We start from the raw sequence: 21,101 nt of genomic DNA on the forward strand, positions 1-21,101 counted from the left end.
AAAATCCTGACAGATCTACATCAGACTGTCACTGAACATTCATGGACTCGCCCATGTTGACTCATGACAGGGAAGGCTGTTGTTGGTTTAGCATCCAGGAATCAGCAGAGAACATCATGGCTAGTAGAAGCTAACCATTAGCATTAGCCACCCCACCACACAACAGAACTCCTTAGGCTTGTTATTTGTGAAGATAAAACATCCATGTTGCAAGTCAGTAGAGTCACGTCGCTGTTATCCAATCCGTGGAGAGATGTCCAAATATCTACCAAATATGAATCCTTACCGTTTAAATTACCTTATAATAAAATATCTGAATATGTGAATCCAACTTTGCTTTTAAGCAAATGATTTAAAAAGCCTACACGTGAGCTTTTTGCCCAGCAGGAGACAAAAGTGGATGATGAAATTTTATGAGCTGTGAAACTCTTCATAAAAATGCTAAACTCAAGTTGCTCTGCGTGAATTCTAGAGCCTCACTGCATATTTTCTTTAGAAAAGGGTCTCTGTAATAAATGTGAGAGACCTGAAGCATGATTTTTTGAGTGCACAACCCCTTTAACAGATTCAGCATATCAGGGGACCACGAGAGGTCCCACATTTCTGTTACTGTACGTGTGCAGGGAACATGATTTATGGTGCACGCAGCTAATTAGGTTACATGCAAAACGTATGATCCAAGCGGCACTGTGAGCACAGAGCTCGGAATAACCCGATACCAAGTCCTCCTCCCACTCTCCAGCGCTCTCACACACACGTACTTTGGGGAAAATACGTGAATGGGTGCGTCTAACTGAAGTGACGCCTCACTGAAGCTTTGAGGTTATCAAAGAAAACACTCCAGAGCAGTGTGAGGTGTAAATAATCAAGAGTGAGAAGGCTGTAGGACATTATTTTTTTATATTCTTTATCCCCCCATTACCTCCTACACACACACACACACACACACACACACACACACACACACACACGCACACTTACACTCTCTCTACTTCTGCCTCTAAGCATGTACTAAAACACACCAAGTGTTGGCACTCGGCTGCTGCTTGTGCTTCCTCTGCATGTCACCCCTCCTCTCCTCAGTTGCCTTACTGCCACAGCGAATGCTCAAAATTGGGTCACAAAGCTGCATCAACATAACTGAGGCTGTGTGTGTCTTCTCCTTTTGATAAAGCCCAGCCTTCTTCACCAGCAGCCCTCTAAACGAATTGATCCAGACATAAAGGGCGTCTCAAACAGAGCTTGCGCTGTAAACAGCACCAGCTATTTGCTCATATCACACAGGCGCTGCAGCGTGCTGTTTAATACACCATAAACAACCATTTTATTTTAATATTGACTTGATTATGTTGTGATTCTTCATTGCTTCTGGCAGCACCAGGGGTTGCTCTGGTGCACCTATCCTTGTTTGGAGACAAGGAACGTGTGTCATGTGACACCAACGATGCTGTGAGGACCTCAGCTGGCCTCGAGTGCTCATTTCACTGCTCATCTTAGTGCTTGTAAAGAAGTTTTACAGTGCAGAGAGGTAATTACGCACAGACATTTTACATTAGGCTTAATGGTTGTGGGCTGTGGCTAATTCACCAGGTCACAGAGAGATTTACCATACCCTGTTGTCACATCACGGATGCTAGAGCTGCTTTTTGTGTAGCTCATCCACTCTGCTCTGGGTGATTCTTTAAATTGATACTTCTGTTTTCTTTATTTATGAAAAGCTCTAACTATGAATTACAGTAATAAAAATGCTGATATTCCCACGCCAGCCCACTATGTGGCATAAACATCATTGGTATATCAGGATACAGAGAAAAGATTCAGAGCTAAACCATCCACATACCGTCATCGTCGTCTTCCTCCGCTTATCCGGGTCTGGGTCACGGGGGCAGCATCCCAACTAGGGAGCTCCAGACCGTCCTCACCCCGGCCACCTCCACGAGCTCCTCCGGCAGGACCCCAGAGCGTTCCCGGACCAGATTGGAGATGTAACCTCTCCAACGTGCCATGTGTTGACCCGGGGGCCTCCTGCCAGCAGGACATGCCCGAAACACCTCCCCGGGGAGGCGTCCAGGAGGCATCCTGACCAGATGCCCAGACCACCTCAACTGACTCCTTTCGATCCAGAGGAGCAGCGGTTCTACTCCCGAGTCCCTCCCGAATGTCCGAGCTCCTCACCCTATCTCTAAGGCTGAGCCCGGCCACCCTACGGAGGAAACTCATTTCGGCCGCTTGTATCCGCGATTTTGTTCTTTCGGTCATTACCCAAAGCTCATGACCATAGGTGAGGACTGGGACGTAGATTGACCGGTAAATCAAGAGCCTGGCTTTCTGGCTCAGCTACTTCTTCACCACGACAGACCGGCTCTGCATCACTGCAGACACCGAACCAATCCTCCTGTCGATTCTTTAAATTGATACTTCTGTTTTCCTTATTTATAAAAAGCTCTAACTATGAATTACTGTAATAATCCACATACCAACATACAAAACAAAAGCCCCCTAGTGGCTGGCTGCAGAATATGCTATAAGCCACACCCCCTCCATGTAAATAAATAGACAACAAAACAAAACTGTGCCTACGTTCTTACCTTGCTGATGCTGCATGTTTCAATATTTGTTTGCAAGTGAGTGGACAGAACTTTCAGCTCCAGGCAGACCGGTTCTTAAAATATAGCATGACCGCATCTGCAAATGAGACATTGTAAACTATCAGGGTTTGTTCTTATTTTAACATTTTTTAGCATTTTCTCAAGTTCCACCTTTCAGATATTTGTAAGTTGAGTTTTTCTTGCCAAAAACTTAGTATGTGAAGAAGAAGTCTTAACAATAAGAAATCTCATAAATGAAAAACATCTGGAGTAATCTGGATAGGAACTCATCTAGCCAACATGTCTGAGTCATGGACCTTTTTGCCCAAGCTGTTTCAATTTTTAGGAATAGGTAAAATAGTTTTGAAAATTTCTTTTTCTTTTCTTTTCTTTTCTTTTCTTTTCTTTTTTTTTTTGGATTTTTTTGTCATAAAAAAAATCTAACGTTCCTTTATCTTATAAAGCCTGGGGTTTTCACATTTGAGTTCTAAACCCAACCTCACATACTGATTAAGAATCCAAACAGGCAGATTTATTATAAGGGCCAGAATATACTTGCTTTTTAAAGAGACAAATGCATGCTTAAAATGGCTGTTTTGTGTAACTTGTGTAGATTTTAAGCATAGTTTGTGCTCTTACCTCAAAATTAACAAGACACGTTTGCATGCTGCAATATACGAGTCACTATTAATCATGGTTACTTCGTCTCAGGTTGAGGTCGTTCATAATATCTCCGATACCACTGCTGCCTTTTTTATGCCATGGTCTCATAATTAACCTGTTACTGATATCTTCTATTGACGCCATGTTTGTTTTGGTTGTACCCAAAAACCCTGCTCTCTATCTGGTCTGAGTTCTCTACTGTGTCTCCTAGTGGAACTTTCCAGTACTACATGCAGTGCTGTACCACGTAGCAGAAAGTATGTGAACAAAGACGCTGCCTGTGCCAACACGGGGTTAAAAGCAAGTATATTCCAGCCCTGAGAGGAAGTGTATTGTCTGAATCAGAAACAGCACAAGTGTGAGTGTAGACGTTTGCAGAGGAGGTTCCCAAACTGCTCTGATTAGCTAACACGAGCATAACCAGCTCATTTCAGACTCGTGATCTAGCAGGAGCAGCTAGTGCAGAGGTGAAACATGCAGGCCTGTTAATAATCAGGAGCCCTTCATTTACCGACGGGACACCATTTAGCTTGTTGCTGCTAAATGACAACTTGATTACCAGATTGAGAAAGATGCGGAACTGTGTTACTGTTTTCAGAATCACACAGATTAAAGGTCAGGAAAGAAAAACAGAACATTCACCATAAAAGCTTTAACTGATAAAAAATGTTGGTTTGGTTATGTTCTTCATGATGGTTTGGTATTTTGAAAGCAGACAGACTTGATGTTCAGCAGATGCATTAATAAGGACCGAATAAATCCGTAATATGTTCCTGAAAGCCCAGCTGTGGATGTCGTCCCCTAGAATAAAGACTGCAGTAAAAGCAGGCTCATACAGTTCTGTTAATGACTCTGTAAAGTGTGTCGTTTGTGTTCCTCATTCTCTTTTATCTTTGACTTTTTATGACCTTTGTTTTTATCGCTGTATTCTAGGTGCCATTACAATAAACTGCACTTAACTTCACTAATGTGCAACATGCTGTTTTCTGAAAACACAATTATCTGCACTCGGGGGTCCAGTAGATGTCCCCGTTGATGGTGTTCAGACCTGCAGACTAACATGGTCCATGACCGGGAATTCAATGGTGGTTCTTTATCCGACCAGCCATTAGCTTCATTTGCATATATTTTCATCTGGTTTCAAATAAAGCAAACAAAGAGTTTCACTGAGTGGCTCTACACACACACACACACACACACATACACCTGCCAGTTGATCTGCTATTCTCTTTGCAGTGTGATGAAAGGCCCTTTCTTTAATTCATTTGGGGAAAAGCACACTTGTCAGATTTCAGCGAGGAAACTGGAGCTGATCCATGTCCTCTCTGGGCCTTAGCCAAAACCTCTACACTGTCAGTAATAACCAGTTTAGCTGCAATCAATAACATACACACTCAAACATATTACACACACACACACACACACACACACACACACACACACACACACACACACACACACACCTGGTCTTTGCTGCCTTGTTTCCAACTTTTGCTGATGAGAGGCTCACCAGAGCTTTCACCTCAGACTTTACACGTCCCCATCTGCTGCACAGTAAGCATATGTAGGCATTAGCATAGTAGCCAAAAGCTACAGAGACACAGTTAAGCTGTGTGATAATTGACGTCTGTATGATGCTGCAGTGCTCTGTGTGTGTGTGTGTGTGTGTGTGTGTGTGTGTGTGTGTGTGTGTGTGTGTGTGTGTGTGTGTGTGTGTGTGTGTGTGTGTGTGTGTGTGTGTGCGTGTGTGTGTGTGTGTGTGTGTGTGTGTGTGTGACAGATGGTTTGGAGGAGACATCAGTCTCTACTGAGTGATTCTGGATGCTGCAAAATAGAAGAAAAGTGCTGGAGCAGGTCGGGACTCGTTAGGTTTGTGTTGTTTTCGCTGCAACATCAGTGGGATAATTCTTTTTTATGGCACAGTTCTTGTTACCAACATGCATTTTGAAATAGTTTACTATTAAACTTTTCAGACGCTTTAGTCCTAAGTGTTAAGCATTAGGATTCTGTTTTTGGGGGGTTTGGAAACAATCAGGTGGATAGAAAAGGAGATTAAAGAAACTAAGAACGTTTCTACTATGTTTAAGATGCTCCAAATATGTAGGTCAACAGAGCTTATCCTATACCTATAACATCAAATGAGTCTGTTTGATCTTCATATTTCTTATAAGAGCTGGGTGCCTCTAAAGGTGAATGTAAGCACTGCAGGGTGAAAGTGCCAATTTTATTTATTTGCATTGTTGTATTTATCCACATTTCTAAACAATAAATAGTCCAAATGTCTAATTATGATTAGGCTTTAACGCATATGTGCCCAGACTTTTTAAAATGAAGGCAGAACTATAAAGACCAATTTTGGCACTTTTAATTTTTTAAAATATTTATGTAGAATTTTTATTTGTCATGCTCAAACATAGCTAAAGGTGTGGAATGCTGAAAAAACATTTTTAATGATTATTTCAGATTATAATCACTCACTCTGAGTTCCTCATGCAGGCTGAACATGAAAATAGTCTCCTACACCTATCTCATTAGCTTCTGATAGAAAATAGACGGTGAGACTGTAGGATTTGAAAATCCTGACAGATCTACGTCACACTGTCACTTGACAATCATGGACTCGCCAGGAGAAGGCTGTTGTTGGTTTACTGTCCAAGAGACACCAGAGAATGTCTTGGCTAGCAGAAGCTAACGTTAGCGTTAGCAACTCCACCACACAGCAGAACTCCTCCAGGCCTGTGCTATTTGTGGAGATAAAACATCAGAGTGGCAGAGCAAAGCAGTCAGTGGTAGAGTCACGTTGCTGTTCTCCAGTCCAAGGTGAGAAATAAGACTCCAAATCCTGAAGCTACTTTCTTCTCTGTCTGACTTCTCCGTGCTGATACATCTGAACTACCCCCTCCCCATTATGACTTACAAGCATTCATTCCTGCTAGACAACTGCAAATGTACTGATTAAACAAGTGTTCCACACCTTTAAAATGCACATAGGCACGTTTAGAAGTATTGATCTACGTCATCAGCCTGCTAGAGAGACTAAATTTTACCATTTCAGAAACAGAAAATCCCTCCATGGGCTCCTGATGACCCCCAGGCCTCAGTTTGGACATGCCTGCTTTAAAGGGTTAAGCATGAATGCAGCTATCACACTTTCAATCAGTATTCACATAAATATTGATCATTTCACTTTTACAAAGGTAGTAAAAACACCAGTTTTAAAACTAAATCAGGCATTAATTTTCCGCGGGGTTTTGCATTATGGATTTTCTGTCCAGAATCTTTATGCACATGCACATATTGGCATCGAATTGTTGATCATATTTTTAAACATTCAAGGAAATTAGAATCCAGAAGAATTGATTGAAGCCATAAATCGGTTTGGCTGTTATGGTTAGATTCGCCATCAGTTGTACAAATCTACCACTACACACGGCGCTGTCAGTTCCATCATGGCGGGTGACTGATGGCAGACGCTGACGGCTCTGAGCGACTTTCACAAACCCGGTGCACCCTATCTGCAGCCGTGACCTCATTTAATCACTGAGCGGTGCACATCCTCTGCGGGCAAGCCTGCCCCTCAGCCATCGGGATCAAAGACAGATTGGTCTTAGTGAGTCAAGTCAACCTTTACTGAGCTCTGGAAATATGCAGCAAGAGAGAGAGGAGGGAAAAACAGAGCACACGAGTTCTGGGAGTGTTGCTTTAACTCATCACCCTGCTCTGGTGCTTTCATACCTTTCATCTCATGCCTTTTTTCTACTCTCCACCTTCTTCTCCACCATCCAGCCCCAGAGGGTCTCCCCTTTCATTTCCATTTCTCTCTCCTATTCTCTCTTTCTATTTTGGCTTTCTGGCCTACTGCCTTTATCTCTCACCTGCCAGGAGATTGTATCCATTTTCCTTCCCCCACCAAAATCTCTTTTGACATCCCCGATGTCTGTGTGTCGGTTATCCTGAGCTGCTGGATCCACCACCTCTCTGCTGGCCACACAAGGCCAAGTTAAACCAAACCTTCTCTTCTTTTCAGTAGATGGATAGAAAGATAGCTTAGCCCTAACCCCATCTGTCTCCTCTGAATTTAATCTGGAACCAGAACTGCAAATTCAAATGCTTTAATGTCATTTTTCAACATCAACCACTTAGTCAGTGTGTTAAGTTTGATTTGATGGATCAGTGCCTTGCTGTGCCCTCATTTTACAGCTTTTTGCAGTTTGTGCATTAGAAAATACTAAAATTACAGGTTAAACCCAAAAAAATTAGAGGTAAAACTTAATTTATGTCAGTAATTCAACTTAAAAGGTGAAACAAATATGTGAGACAGACTCATTACATCAAAGCCAGATATTTAAGTTTTATTTGTTATAATTGTGATGATTTTGGCTTACAGCTGATGAAAACCCCACTTTTAAAATCTCAGACAATTAGGAAAGGTTCAATATTCTAGACTCAAAGTGTCACACTCTAATCAGCTAATGAATCTTCTGCAAAGTGCTCCTGAGCCTTTAGATCACATGTGTCAGACACAAGGCCCGCAGGCCACATCTGACATTTTTATGTGGCCCGCGACATAAATATAAAAAATCTATTAAAACTGACCCACTGGCCGATTTTACAGCAAAGACTACAACTCCCATGATGCTTTGCGGCATTAGCGTGGAGCCGAAGCGTCCCCTCCTTTGTGCTTTTTCCAGCGTCTGCTGCCGGTGTCTGCAGCTCCGCTGTCTCGGACAAACTAAACACTCTCACTCAGCTCCTAGTTCACTCAGCTATTTGCCGACGTTGAAGCCCAGAAACAGAGATTTTGATTTTAACTGCTCAGTAACGTGTTCACGGCTGAAAGAGAAAGTTTTCCAACTAACTTCCAGACAGAGCTGATATAACTCCAGCGAGCAGCGACGCGCTCAAACCAGCACGGCTCTGTGGCTGCTGTAGTTTTTATTTTTCCTCCCCGACACACAACAACGTGGTCAAGCTGCTCAGACATGTTCATCAGCACAAACCTATGTGAGCACCTGTTGTCATCTAATGTTGTCATTATTATGATGAAGATGAACAAAACAACAGGAGTCTCCTCCTCAGCTCAGAGATCAACCCCATGATGCAGGTATCTGGCTGGAACAGGTGAGCATCACAGTAAACCAGTGGAGCAAACTGAGCTTTAAATAGTTTGGTTTTATGCTCTTTTTCTGGCTGCAGATAGATGAACAAAATAGAAAATCCCTTTATTGTTCCTCAGTGGGGAAAGCTAGACGTCACAGCAGCGATGACACGTATTACAGGAGAAAAAAAGGAGAATAAAAAATAAGAAAAATGAATAAACAACAAGAAAACATAAATCCTGAATAGATTTTAAAAATGCTGATTATACCATGAGTAATGAATACCACTGATGCGTTTTATTTAAAACGGACTTGCTCGTGTGTAATTTGGTTATTCCACATTCAGTGTTAATGCAAAAATAAGTTTGTTTCCTAATTAAAAGGTTCAAAATTGCATATATGTTGATAAAGAAAATGTGCAAATTTGTTGTCACTTTTAAAAAAATATAAAGTTCGGTCCGCGACTTCGTCCCAGATTTTCATTTAGGCTCAGTGTGAATTTGAGTTTGACACCCCTGCCTTAGATGGTCTCTCAGTCTAAGATGGATAAGTGAAATAAATTGACTTTTGCACCATATTCTCATTTTTACAGTTTTTTCCTTACACGTGACAGCTCTTCATCACCATAGTTTCACAGAGAGTAGATTTTATAGGTCAGATATCCATCAGTGGCCCCAGGGCAGCTGTGGCTACATAGTAGCTCATCATCAGTGTGTGAATGTGTATGTGAATGGATGAATGATACACTGTAGTGTAAAGCGCTTTGGAGTTCTTACTCTGAGAGGCGCCATACAAGTGCGTGTCATTTATCATTTATCCTTGTCTCAGTGGTGGAGGTACTGGATGACCAACATAAATTAAAGGATTTTTTTCCCTCCTGAATTCTACCTTTGGGTATTTGTAAAATTGAAGCCACCTTGGTGTTGAATTGTTACTAAAGTGCCGGTTCTGCTCCCTGTTGCTCTCCATCATCCCTGTAGTGTGCTGAACTACCTGTGTCTGGCTTTAGTGGCATTTCCAATGAGTGATCACAGACCTCAGGCCACAACAGATGACTTGGTAACTTCAACTTAAGAATAAACCTGACCAGGGTTATTGGATTGTACTTTCAGAATGAAGTGCTGATGAAATGTCAACATGGAGAGCCAAAGATTTATGTCCAGATGTTGTCAGCCGTCCCTCGGCCTGGCTGTAAAAGCAGAGTGATTGACATGCACTGCAGGCTATTTAAACTGTGAGAGTCTGCTCTGAATTTCAGGTGGTTCTTTCATTAGTTACAACGAATATAAAACATCGTCACACTTGTTGGAGAAGGAGAAAAGTGGGATTTCTGGAGGTAAAAATGGAGGGAACAGCTTTTGTGCCATTGAGAGTTTCATTCAGTTTCACCAGAGTGACAGGCGCTGAATAACACTAGGAGCGGGAATGTGTGTGTGTGTGTGTGTGTGTGTGTGTGTGTGTGTGTGTGTGTGTGTGTGTGTGTGTGTGTGTGTGTGTGTGTGTGTGTGTGTGTGTGTGTGTCAGGGGCTACATGCTGTTTTAAAACCTGTTGAAGCATCTCTTCATATGTTCAAAGATCTGATTCTTGTCTTAAACTAATCTGCCACCTGTCACTTCTCAACTTCACACACACACACACACACATGTAGGAACACACACACACAAAAAGAGAGTGAGAGAGAGAGAGAGAGAGGGAGAGAGAGAGAGAGAGAGAGAGAGAGAGAGAGAGAGAGAGAGAGAGAGAGAGAGAGAGAGAGAGAGAGAGAGAGACATTAGCTCTTCCAAAATGGCTCACCAGGCCAGCGGTTGTTGGAGTCATCCCTGTTTTCCTTAAGCAGCTCCGTGGTTTCCCTGTTGTATTCCTGATAACAGACTATCGCTGACAAAAGGCGTGCCGCTGTGACGGGCGATTCCACTGACATGAATCCTTTTCAGCTCCTTCCTCTTCCTTTTTAATTCTGCAGGGAAAGGAAAACTGTTATTAGATCAATGAGAGGCGGAGAGGAAACCAAAGCAGGAGATTAAAGATTAAAAACAGCACACACACACACATCATCTCTTCTCTATACCAGCTGTTTTGTGGGAATCACATTTGTAAAGATCTAAGGTGTAACAAAATGCCTACATTTAGATGTTTAACCATATAAGAAATGTAAAGTGAAGCAAGAGCATCAGAAATGTTAATACTGCTGCCACTTTAGGGTCACTATGGTAACCACATTTACAAGACAAGAAGCAGAAAACCAAGGATAGAAATTAAACTCTAAACAAATGGTCACTGAAAACCGTTTAAGTTGTTTTAAAATAAAAATCTAGAATTTTGTTTTAATTAATATTACAAAAGATTTCATGTAGGTTTAAATAACTTTCACTTCTGGGTTTGAGGAGAGAATTTCGAGTATTAATTTAGCTACAGGAGCTAGAGGGTGGTGGCTCCCTGGGAGAAAAGCATCGTAGGTGAAGAGGACACAAATGTCCATGTTCTGATGTATGAACTGCACACGAATATTAAGTCAGAAGGTTTGAACATCTCAATGTCAGCGCATGACTGTGATTTAAACTTCCTGTCTTTCTATCATTGTGTTTGAAGAAAAAGCATAAAATACATCAAAGTGCCAGTTCAGTCGTGTAAGTCCAATTTTTAGGACTCTCAAACTATTAATGTTTTTTTTTCCTGTGAGATCTGACAAAGCTACTGAGTTCTCTCACTTATCGGAAAACGGTGTAATTTTTGTGACTGCTCCGTAGCGTAGTGCTGCCAAAGCTGCTGAAGTTAAAGTGAATCAACAATCAGGACAAAGAGCAACAGTAATACCTCTGTATGCACTGGATGACAAAATTTTGGAGATTGAAAGCACGTGCACAGTGTCACACACAAACACACGCCTGAAAGGTAACAATCTCTGACTCAGAATGGTTGTTTTAGATTAACCCTGCTCTTTTCTCTCTATTTCATCCCCCCCCCCCCCCCCCCTCTATGCTTCCATGGACTCAGAGAAAGGTAACTGCTCTTTGTGATGTGCCATAACTGAATCTTAAGTCTTCTATTGTTTCCTCCAATCTTTACATCAGGATTCCCACCCTTCTGTGAAATCACATCTGTCACTTCAGGCATCAAATCAGAGGCTTTGCTTCTTCACCCGGAGTCACTGCAGCGCGTTATGGGAATGCCGCAGCAGCTACTGTAGGTCCAAATTGTTGGTGTCAAATCATCAGTGAGACAGGCTGGCCACAGGCTATTTCCTATTAAGAGCTGCACGCTGTTTTGTTGAACTGCCTTCCTTAGAGAGGGTAGAGATGTCATAAAAAAAATCATTTGGGGCATGCAACGCAAGGCCACTCACGCTGCCTTGGCGATCTTCCGCTCAAATGTCCCTGAACGAAGTGCGCTGGACAGCACAAACACACACGATAGCCTGTCCTCTATCACACTTTACTTCCTGGCCACAGGTGGAGAGCATTATCGACCCAAAGTGTGTGAGCACACAATTAAGCAGCAGAGACAGACCGGGTAATGGACTCATAAACACAAAGAGGGTGCCATGATAAATGCCAGCTGTGTTTGCCATATTTCTCTTTTTGTGATGCATGTTTGTCTGCATCAGGAGACGTCAAGTAGTCTCCCTACTTCCTCTCAGTATCATCTGATTACTCATTGTCATTCCTGTCCAGTCTGGAGACTCATCCACCTTCCTTTAGCTCAGCAGCTTGTCTCACCTGTTAATGAGGGAGAAATATGTGCATCTTTTATCTTGTCTGTGCGCGCGTGTGTGTGTGTGTGTGTGTGTGTGTGTGTGTGTGTGTGTGTGTGTGTGTGTGTGTGTGTGTGTGTTCTACATCCCAGGTGTGTCTGCTTTTCATCTGCCACCCACACTCTGCATAAAGTTTTCCTCTCAGCAGAGCTTCCTCCCTCAGGTCTCACCCTTTCGCTGCACCACTGTGATGCTGTTGGCGTCAGTTTCCTTGGGTTCACTGATGCACATCAGTTTTTACACACACGTGTGTTTGTGTTAAAGATTGAAACTGCAATTATACGTTTAGGACAAAACACTGTGTGTGTTCAGATTAAACCCAGGTAATTGGAAAGTTCTTTGCAGCAGCGTCTACAAAGCTAAAGACCATCTGGATAAAAATTACTCACAAAATAAAGTCTTTATTTCATCATAAATGAGGAGGCTAATTACTGCACAGCTCAGCTGATAAATGTCTAGAGAGAGAGCGAAGGTGTCATGATGCAAAATGAGGTAATCATTTAGTTGCTTCTGTTTTTATGTGCACAAAATGTCTTTTTTGTCTTGCTCGCCCACTTTTCACCATTGTCAGCGAGTTGACTAATCAGATAAATGCAGGAAGAATGATTGAAGTTATTGTTTCAAACAGAAGACAGATCCAAACTTTTGTGGTTTGATATGAGTTTCCTACTAAGGATGTGATATCACAGCCCAGCGTGGAGCCAGCGGCGAGCAAAGAAGGCGTGTCACGGAGGCGTCTGGGTGTAGGAAGTGGAATCAAACATGTGACACGTACAGAGCTCTGAAGATTAATGTAAAGTTCAGAGTGAGATCATGCCTTCTTTTCAAAGACATTTGGTTACAGTAGAGTATCAGAGCCGTTTTAGATGGAAGAAAAAAGATTTCTATGGAGGAGTACATTTCTGCCGAAATCCCCAGAAATGACAAGATTAATTTAGTTTATTTACAAGAAGAATCTTTAATAATCCCTGTTTAAAAGTCATACTTTTGCAAGAAGAAATGACAGTTTTCCACGATTCAAGGCATACGTTTATTATATTAAAATGGGAAATCCTCTAACATTCTAAATTCAGGAAGAAAATATGCTATCAGGCAGTTTGTCTACATTGTTTTGTTTTCTTTTTTCAGTGTGAGGAATGTTGCATGCAGGAAAAAGTGTGTCACTCACGCTCATTTAGTGGGGCTTGAGAGCGCTGCACACATGTGATTATGTCATGCAGAGGGGAAAAGCCATGTGGGACCAGGATAGAGAGGCCAAGGCCTTAATATACTAAACAGAGTTTATCTGCAGTTTGTGTGAATACTATAAACCTTTAAATTACTGTTAGGTTCATGTTTATTCTGGTAGAAATAGTTTAATACACCTGTCAGAATGGCCCAAGGCTGCACAGGAAGTGCAACAGCTAGCTGTTGCTAACTGCATGCAAATGATCAAAGAAACCCATTAAGATAACCATACAATGCTAAACTTAAATTAATGTAAAGGTTTACAAAGCAGCTTTTGCACTTTTAGGACTGGATTTATGACTTTAGCAGTTCACTTTCGCCCTACACAGCAGACAGAGAAGCTAACGGCTAACATGGGAGCTCTGGGGTCAAAATGACCCAGAAAACAAAGCTTCATCCATGATTTCTTATGCAGAACAACTGTGTTTAAACTTTTGTCTGTTTCACCCAATATCAAGCGTTCAATCAAGATTAGATAATAAAAGGTGTTTACGTAAAGTTAGGAATTAAAAAGAGCTAATGTTATTGATGTCTTTATAATGTTGTTATATAGAGCTAATATGTTATTTTATTAGATGTTCACTGGAGGGAAACACTGACTTGTGTGGCTCTTTCCTGTCTCCAGGGACTTTGCCTATGTGGCCAGAGACAAAAACACTCGGGTGCTGAAGTGCCACGTGTTTCGATGTGATACTCCTGCTGCCGCCATCGCCACAAGTCTCCACGAAATCTGTTCCAAGGTGGGTGTTGCTGCAGCTTCCTCCCCCTCTTTAACGGTCTCATGTCCTGAAACGAGGCTTTAATTACTGCAGCTGTTTCCTTGGTGCAGGTAAGAAGAGGTTTTCTGTAAGGCTGGTCTCAGACAGCAGATAGGGGACTGAGTGATGTGGCGTTAATAAAAAGTGAACAGCTTTTATTTATGGTGTGAAAATCAGTGCATCCATCTCAACCTTGTTGTGTTTTGCAGCTTTTTAAACAAACTGTTTCTTAAACTAAAGATTCTGAAATCCTCCCAAGCATGCAGCCGATGCAGGGACTAGTGGCTTAGATTAGGAAATTAAGAGTGGGATACAGAATTTAAAGATAGTTGTGGTGTTTATTCCTGCATGTTTTAGAGGTTTTTATGCCTCAACACTCCCGGTTAGAATCAAAGGGTATAGCTAACACTTCTTCAGAACTCGTAGACATGCTGAGAACGTCATTGAACTATTGGATTTGATGTCCTGGAGCAGGGAACCAATTTTTCACGGCTAAACAAACAGCATCCTCAATGGAGTTACTAAAGTGTCTCAAACATGTGCAGGAGTTGCACACCTGCACTCTTTTTTTGCTGGAATTTAGAAAGTTAGAAAATTTGGCAAGAGCTGTTTTTTCTCGAGATTATCACAGACTTGCAACTGGACTCTGTCTGCATGTCAGGAAGTACTGAGAATAACTTTGGTTTGGAAACCTATGAAACTGAGTTTCTGATGACCCGACCACTGCAGCATTACAAATGCTAAAGCATGACGCAGACACATTGTGTAACTGTGAATTATTGCTCATTTAGTCAGTTTATTCTTCATTTTCCTTTTTTCTTGCAATTAGAACCGTCTTGGTTTGCTTGTCATTTCTACATTTGTCTCTTTCTCTGTGTGAGTTATTTTACACCATGCTGCATGACACTGTGTGACTGAACTGCAAGAAGAAACGTTCGCTCTAATGTTACAGTGAGTTGAGTTTTGACACACTTAGGTGTCAGTAACCAATTTAGCAAATTCACACTTTTTCTCCGTCTGTGTAACTAACAGCTGCAGGATGGTGGCCCCTGAGGCCCAGGACTGTACAACGCTGAGCTAGAAAACTAGTCTTAGCCGGTAAAACATGTTATCATGAACGAGTAAATGGCAGTAAAGTAAAATGAACCAATGATTCATTCATACCAAACAACCAAGAGAGAAAAATCCCAATGGTCACCGGGATGCTTAGACATCCTTTTGCTATTAATATTATTATTATTATTATTATTATTAAAAGCCTCTAATAATGAAAGCAGGTGTTCTCTAAGAAAAAGCTTTTTGTGTTCATTTTTCCCGTTGAGCTGTTGTTCATAACGATCGACACCATTTTATATGCATGCAGTTCTTCCTTGAATGCAGCTTTGTCCTCCTTGCAACACAACTTTAATCGTCTTCAACATGCCTTCTCTCAGCCTTAAACACAGTTCATGATCTTCAACCGTAACTCACCACAATCAACGTGCCACCCTAGTATTGTTTCCCTGGAGGGTACAGAACTACAACTTGTCAGTTCTTATAAGTATCTGGGTATCTGGCTTGACAGCACATTTTCATTTGACATTCACATGAATTGAATTCATAACTTTCTTAAGTCAAGAATTAGGTTTCTACACCACACCAGGTCATCCTTTACTCATTGTGCAAAGCATACCTTGGTCAAAATGATAATCCTTCCCAACTTAGATTACGGTGACATCATTTATAGGACTGCTTCCCAAAAACTTCTCCATAAACTCTATGTCATTCATCACTCAGCAATCTGTTTCGTCACTGGTGCCCTTTCACTACTCATCATTGTGATCTGTACTCACTCGTTAACTGGCCATCACTCCATTCCCACAGGTTGTTTCATTGGTATCAGTTCATTTACAAAACAATCATCAGTAGAACCCCGTCTTATCTTCGCTCGTTACTCATCACTTCCAACAACCAGTGCAATTTACGTTCCAGTAACTTAATCTCTATGGTTGTTCCCAAAGCTCGCACCTCCTTTAGCTGCGCCTCATTCAAGTTTGCTGCTTCCAATGACTGGAATGAGCTGCAAACATCACTGAAGCTCAAAAACCTACATTCCATTATCTAACTTCAGTAGTTCATTACGATCAATAGTTCTAATCAATGTGCTTCTGAGTACTTAAAGACTGTTTTGAGTCTGTTTTGATTGCTCGTACATATTTTAAATGAGAACAGTTTGTTGTCTTTGTTTCTAATTGTTTTACCTTATTTTGATCTTGTTTGTTTTTATCTTACCTGTTTTTCTTTATTGTAAAGATAATTATGTCTGTTGCTGCTGCCTCTTGGCCAGATCGTTGTTGTAAATGAGAGTTCTCAATCGACTCATCTGGATAAAAAAAGGTTAAATAAAATAAATAACTCCTACCTTCTCTCCTCACCCAGAAGGACCATCGTAACCTGCACAAACTCTAAAACTGTTTCTCTTCCAGGACGTTGTCATGATCTTGTTTCGATTCAAGTCTATTCTGAGTCATAAAACGGTTCTAAATCCACTCATTATGAACATATGTGTTATTTGTGAGTTTGAACTAAACATTTTAACCGTGACTATTCGTCGTAACTCAAAGAGAAATTCATCTCAGCCGCAGGAGTAAATCTACATGTGTATGTTTCTATAACTGATCAGCTCAGAAGGGTGAACTTCTTGAAGGTGAAACCTGATGGGGATCACAAATACAGCCCAGCCCAGATTGGCACTCACACATATGCACATGCATAGTCTTCTGCACCTGAAGAGAAATGAGCTCATCCTCGGGTCAGCACTGACCTTGATGAAAACGGGGGACAGCATATGCTCCCGGAGAGCCATGACGACCCACTTACAGGAAAAAAATCTTTACATTACTTTGTGTCTCTAACCTCAGACTGATAGGAGTGTGTGTGTGTGTGTGTGTGTGTGTGTGTGTGTGTGTGTGTGTGTGTGTGTGTGTGTGTGACTCCCCCTCACACACTCACGCTGCCTATTTTGAACACATTAGTAGTTTTCTTTTTTACTGCAGCAGACAAACGTAGTGGCCAGAGTCCTGCAGCTGTGCTGCACACTGAGTAAGCCTCTACTCTCGGTGAGCGTGTGTGTGTGTGTGTATAAGTACATGATCCCTTTTAGCAGACTTGCAGACTCACTGTAGACTTTGATTAATGATGCTTATAATTAAACAAGTGTCTGTAGAGAGTGCACTGGTTGAGAGCAGCGGACCTGGAGAATACTCACCTCCTGCTGAAGAACCTCCAGTGCAGTAGCCGAGGGAAGCAAAGTGTGTTTCTTGTTTATTCTGTGAGAATAAAACATGTTTTCCTTTTATCAGCCTGAAAAGAATAAAACTAAAATCTCATTTTACAACAAACTTTTATTTTAGTCCTCAAGTTGAATACATGGGAGGTGTTTCGGGCATGTCCTGCCGGCAGAAGGCCCCCGGGTCGACCCAGGACACGTTGGAGAGGTTACATCTCCAATCTGGTCCGGGAACGCCTTGGGGTCCTGCCGGAGGAGCTGGTGGACAAGGCCGGGGAGAGGACGGCCTGGAGCTCCCTAATTGGGATGCTGCCCCCGCGACCCGGACCCGGATAAGCGGAGGAAGACGATGACGACGAAGTTGAATACAAAAATCCCAGATCATCTGTTTTAGTGACATTTTTATTTATTTCCCTCCTGCTGCTCTATGGTGATTTATCTATGAGGCACAAATTCTCATCACCTTATAAAATATATGCAAAAATGCATTGTGATGCTCATGTAGCTGAATGAAGCATTTATTAAAGAACAGCAAACAAAAAGTGACATATGTGCGTTTGGTACAAAACAGCAACAAAGGAACATTCGGATAATTGCCCCATTAATTTTATTATGTGTTCTTTTTTCAAGTTATTGTCGTTTTCTTTTGTTCAGACATGAAAACAAAAAATTGTTTAACTTAAAGACCAAGTCCACTGAGATATTGTTTTTTTTTTACTTCTTTTTTTAATATGACCGGTCACTCTGAGTTTAACATGCAGGCTGAGTGTGAAAATAGTCTTCTACATTTCCTGCATTAGCCACCAATGTAGTGAAATGCTCGGATTAGAAAAGACAGTCAATTCTTGGTCACATTGAAAATTAGCATACATGGACTCACCCATCTTGGCTCATGACGGGGAGGCTGTTGTTGGTTTAGCGTCCAGGAAACAGCAGAGCACGTCTCGACTAGCAGAAGCTAACCAGTAGCATTAGCAATTCCACCGCACAGCAGAACTCCTCCAGACTTGTGTTATTTGTGGAGATAAAACATCAATGTTGCAGAGCAGAGTCCGTGGTAGGGTCACGTTGCTGTTAGCCAATCTGAGGTGAGATGTCCAAATATCAGGAAAAACCTGCCGTGTTCGGCTCCGCCCTGTTGTGGTTCACTTCTACCTCCTGAAACAGGAGCACCAGAGCTTTTCCCCACTGAGATCGACTCACATGGCATTCATTTATACTAGAGACCGCTGCAAATATGTAGAAAAAATGAGCAATTTGGGGTTTTTGTAACGTTTGAACTGTCCTCTGTGGCCTCCCTCAGAAGTGTCTCCAGGTTTTATTGTTGTATAAATGAGCAGAGTATAAATAAGCGCTTTTCTAGTAAATTAGTCATTTCAAAGTGTTTTTACACTGTAAGTTACACAAACCCACACACATACACTAGGAGTGTGTATTGGTCATAATCTGACGATATATTGCAATACTCAAAGCCAGACAATATTTTCGATTCAGGCCAGGGTTACATGAGCATTTTATGTCAGTTTAAGTTAGTCATTGTTTCATATTTCAGGCATTAAGGGGTTAACATGACCTCTTGGTATATTTTGCTAAAGATGACGTTTCTAATTTGTGTTTAAACGATTCAGCTGTTTTCATTCTTATTCATGTCACCATTCTCTCACATTTGTGGTCTTTTTTCCTCCTCCCATTTTCTATCTGCTTGTTTCTCGCCCCCCACCCCTGGCTTTCTCCACATATCTCTTCCTTCTCAGATTATGGCTGAAAGAAAAAGTGCTAAGGCTGTAGCTGGCAGCTCCTCCCAGAACGGCTCTGATGTACCTCTACAAGGTAGGTACACACACACACACACACACACACACACACACACACACGAGCTCCATCTCCATCTCTTCAGGGGCAATCAAACATATTTTAACCACAATGATTTTTTTTATTTACCTGTTTCTAACAATAAATTATTCCTAAATGTTTTTCCACCTAAATCCTGATCATGTTCTCAGTTCAAACAGATTCATGTCCTCAGAACACGAGCAGGAGCGCAACACACACATTCTCATTGCTCCTTTATTTCCCCGGTGGATGAACAGGATTTGTCAGCCATGCATGCCTCTCCGTTCCCATCTGAAACCTCATTGCCTCCTGAGCAGCCATGAACAACTATTTACAAAAATGATTTTATTGTTGCATACAAATAATGCCGACTCCACAAAATAACCCTCCCTCAACAATTTCACTGAGCTCTAATTCTTTCCACTATTAATCCATTTTCTTCAATTCCCTCTGCTTGTTTCTCTTGATACCAAATAATTATTTGAAGAAAAAAAGGAAAGAGCACATTTTATCCTCGACTGTAGCCTCTGCTGGAGCGAGGTGTAAGAATATAAAAGAATCATATCAGCACCTCATAATGTAGAGACAGTCGACCTCATTAAAACCCTATTAGGATTTCTTTGAGGCAAAGAGCCCCCTCTCCTGAAAGATCTAATCATGTATTTTTGAAAGATCCCTTGCTTCTCTCAAAGTCATAACATGCTTGAACTCATGTACTTGTCATTTCAAAAGAAGTAGTTCATATTCAGTGGGGGTATTGGATCTTCAGTGGATGGCCCGGTCTATTATCTGTAACGGCCAGTTGGAGCCGGTATTACAGCAAATGGGAACAGTTGCTGTCACTGGCTGACTTACAGCAGATGGGGAAGTGCGCGTTCTTGTGTTGGGACATGGTTGAGAAGATTGGATGGTTCAGGATGAGCGTCGGTACCGGATAATGGCTGTTTTCATCACATCTGGTCTGTCCAAGCTCTGATTTAAAAAGCAATTCCCTTATAGGGAAAAATAAAGAACTTTACAGTTTAGATAGCTTGTTTAAGTTTATATTCTACACGTAAGTGAGCCATTACAGAGTAAACTGATCTCGTGTTTTTGTAGTTCTTTAAACCCAAAGTTAGTGTCTTACTGACGGTTGGGTACAGAATGTACTTAAGTGTCTTCAAACATTCATGAGTTGTCTCAATATCCAGTATACGCTCTCGTGTTGCTGCAGTTTTTCTACAGTAAATTTCCTCTCAAAATAAAGTTGCCATGGAAACCTGAAACTCTCCTCAATCTAGTTTCCATAAATCAGAAAGTGTGAGAAACCTTTGGGAAGGGTCCCAAATTATGACTGAAATAAAGGTAAATTACAAAAACATTACAGCATCTGTATCACTTTGTGCAAAGGTGCAATTACCACATGCCCCATGTGACCACACTATATACATACATACATACAAGTACAACTGAAGTGCTTATAGCTTCAGGCCAATTCAAACGGATCATTCTGAGATTTATTTTCAATTTTGCCCAAAGAGAGGCTGCCCGGTTATCGGATTTCTGCAAACAAGCAAAACAGCTTTTCAACTTTTTCTGTTTTATTATAATTATAAAACACATGTGCAACAATTACAAAGGAAATGTTGCAGAAATGCCATAAATCTACTCAGGATATATGTTTTATGTGTTCTTGTGATGTTCAATAATTTTGTCCTGAAGCTTTCTAACCGACAGACAATATTAAGAGTTTTTGGTGACGCTGTGGACGTTGTCCTGTCAGAAATCATCTGGAGCTAGGACTAAAGGCTGATTCATACTGACACTGCCCCAGCATGTCGGATCTGTTGGATCGCCATGATGCGACGTCGTATGGGCGATCAACACCATTGAAACGTTGGTTGGAGTCGAGCTCTATTTTCTAAACATCCAAC

At 41.5% G+C, this 21,101-nt stretch overlaps 1 protein-coding gene across 8 annotated transcripts in view; it reads left to right on the forward strand.

Moving 5' to 3' along the window:
- The window catches only part of LOC107376127 (amyloid beta precursor protein binding family B member 2), a 46,412-nt gene that overhangs the window by 21,894 nt on the left and 3,417 nt on the right, over positions 1 to 21,101 (forward strand). For 7 of the 8 annotated variants that reach the window (XM_015945094.3, XM_054739033.2, XM_054739032.2 and 4 more), the window contains 2 exons: positions 13,955 to 14,069; positions 19,110 to 19,185. In XM_015945094.3, the coding sequence (XP_015800580.3) occupies positions 13,955 to 14,069; positions 19,110 to 19,185 (191 nt within the window). Of the gene's footprint in view, positions 1 to 11,496; positions 11,535 to 13,954; positions 14,070 to 19,109; positions 19,186 to 21,101 lie in introns of those variants that run through there. The other variant, XM_054739037.2, reaches the window with a different exon arrangement.

The sequence above is a fragment of the Nothobranchius furzeri genome, chromosome 1, assembly GCF_043380555.1.
Source record: "Nothobranchius furzeri strain GRZ-AD chromosome 1, NfurGRZ-RIMD1, whole genome shotgun sequence".
NCBI lineage: Eukaryota > Metazoa > Chordata > Actinopteri > Cyprinodontiformes > Nothobranchiidae > Nothobranchius > Nothobranchius furzeri.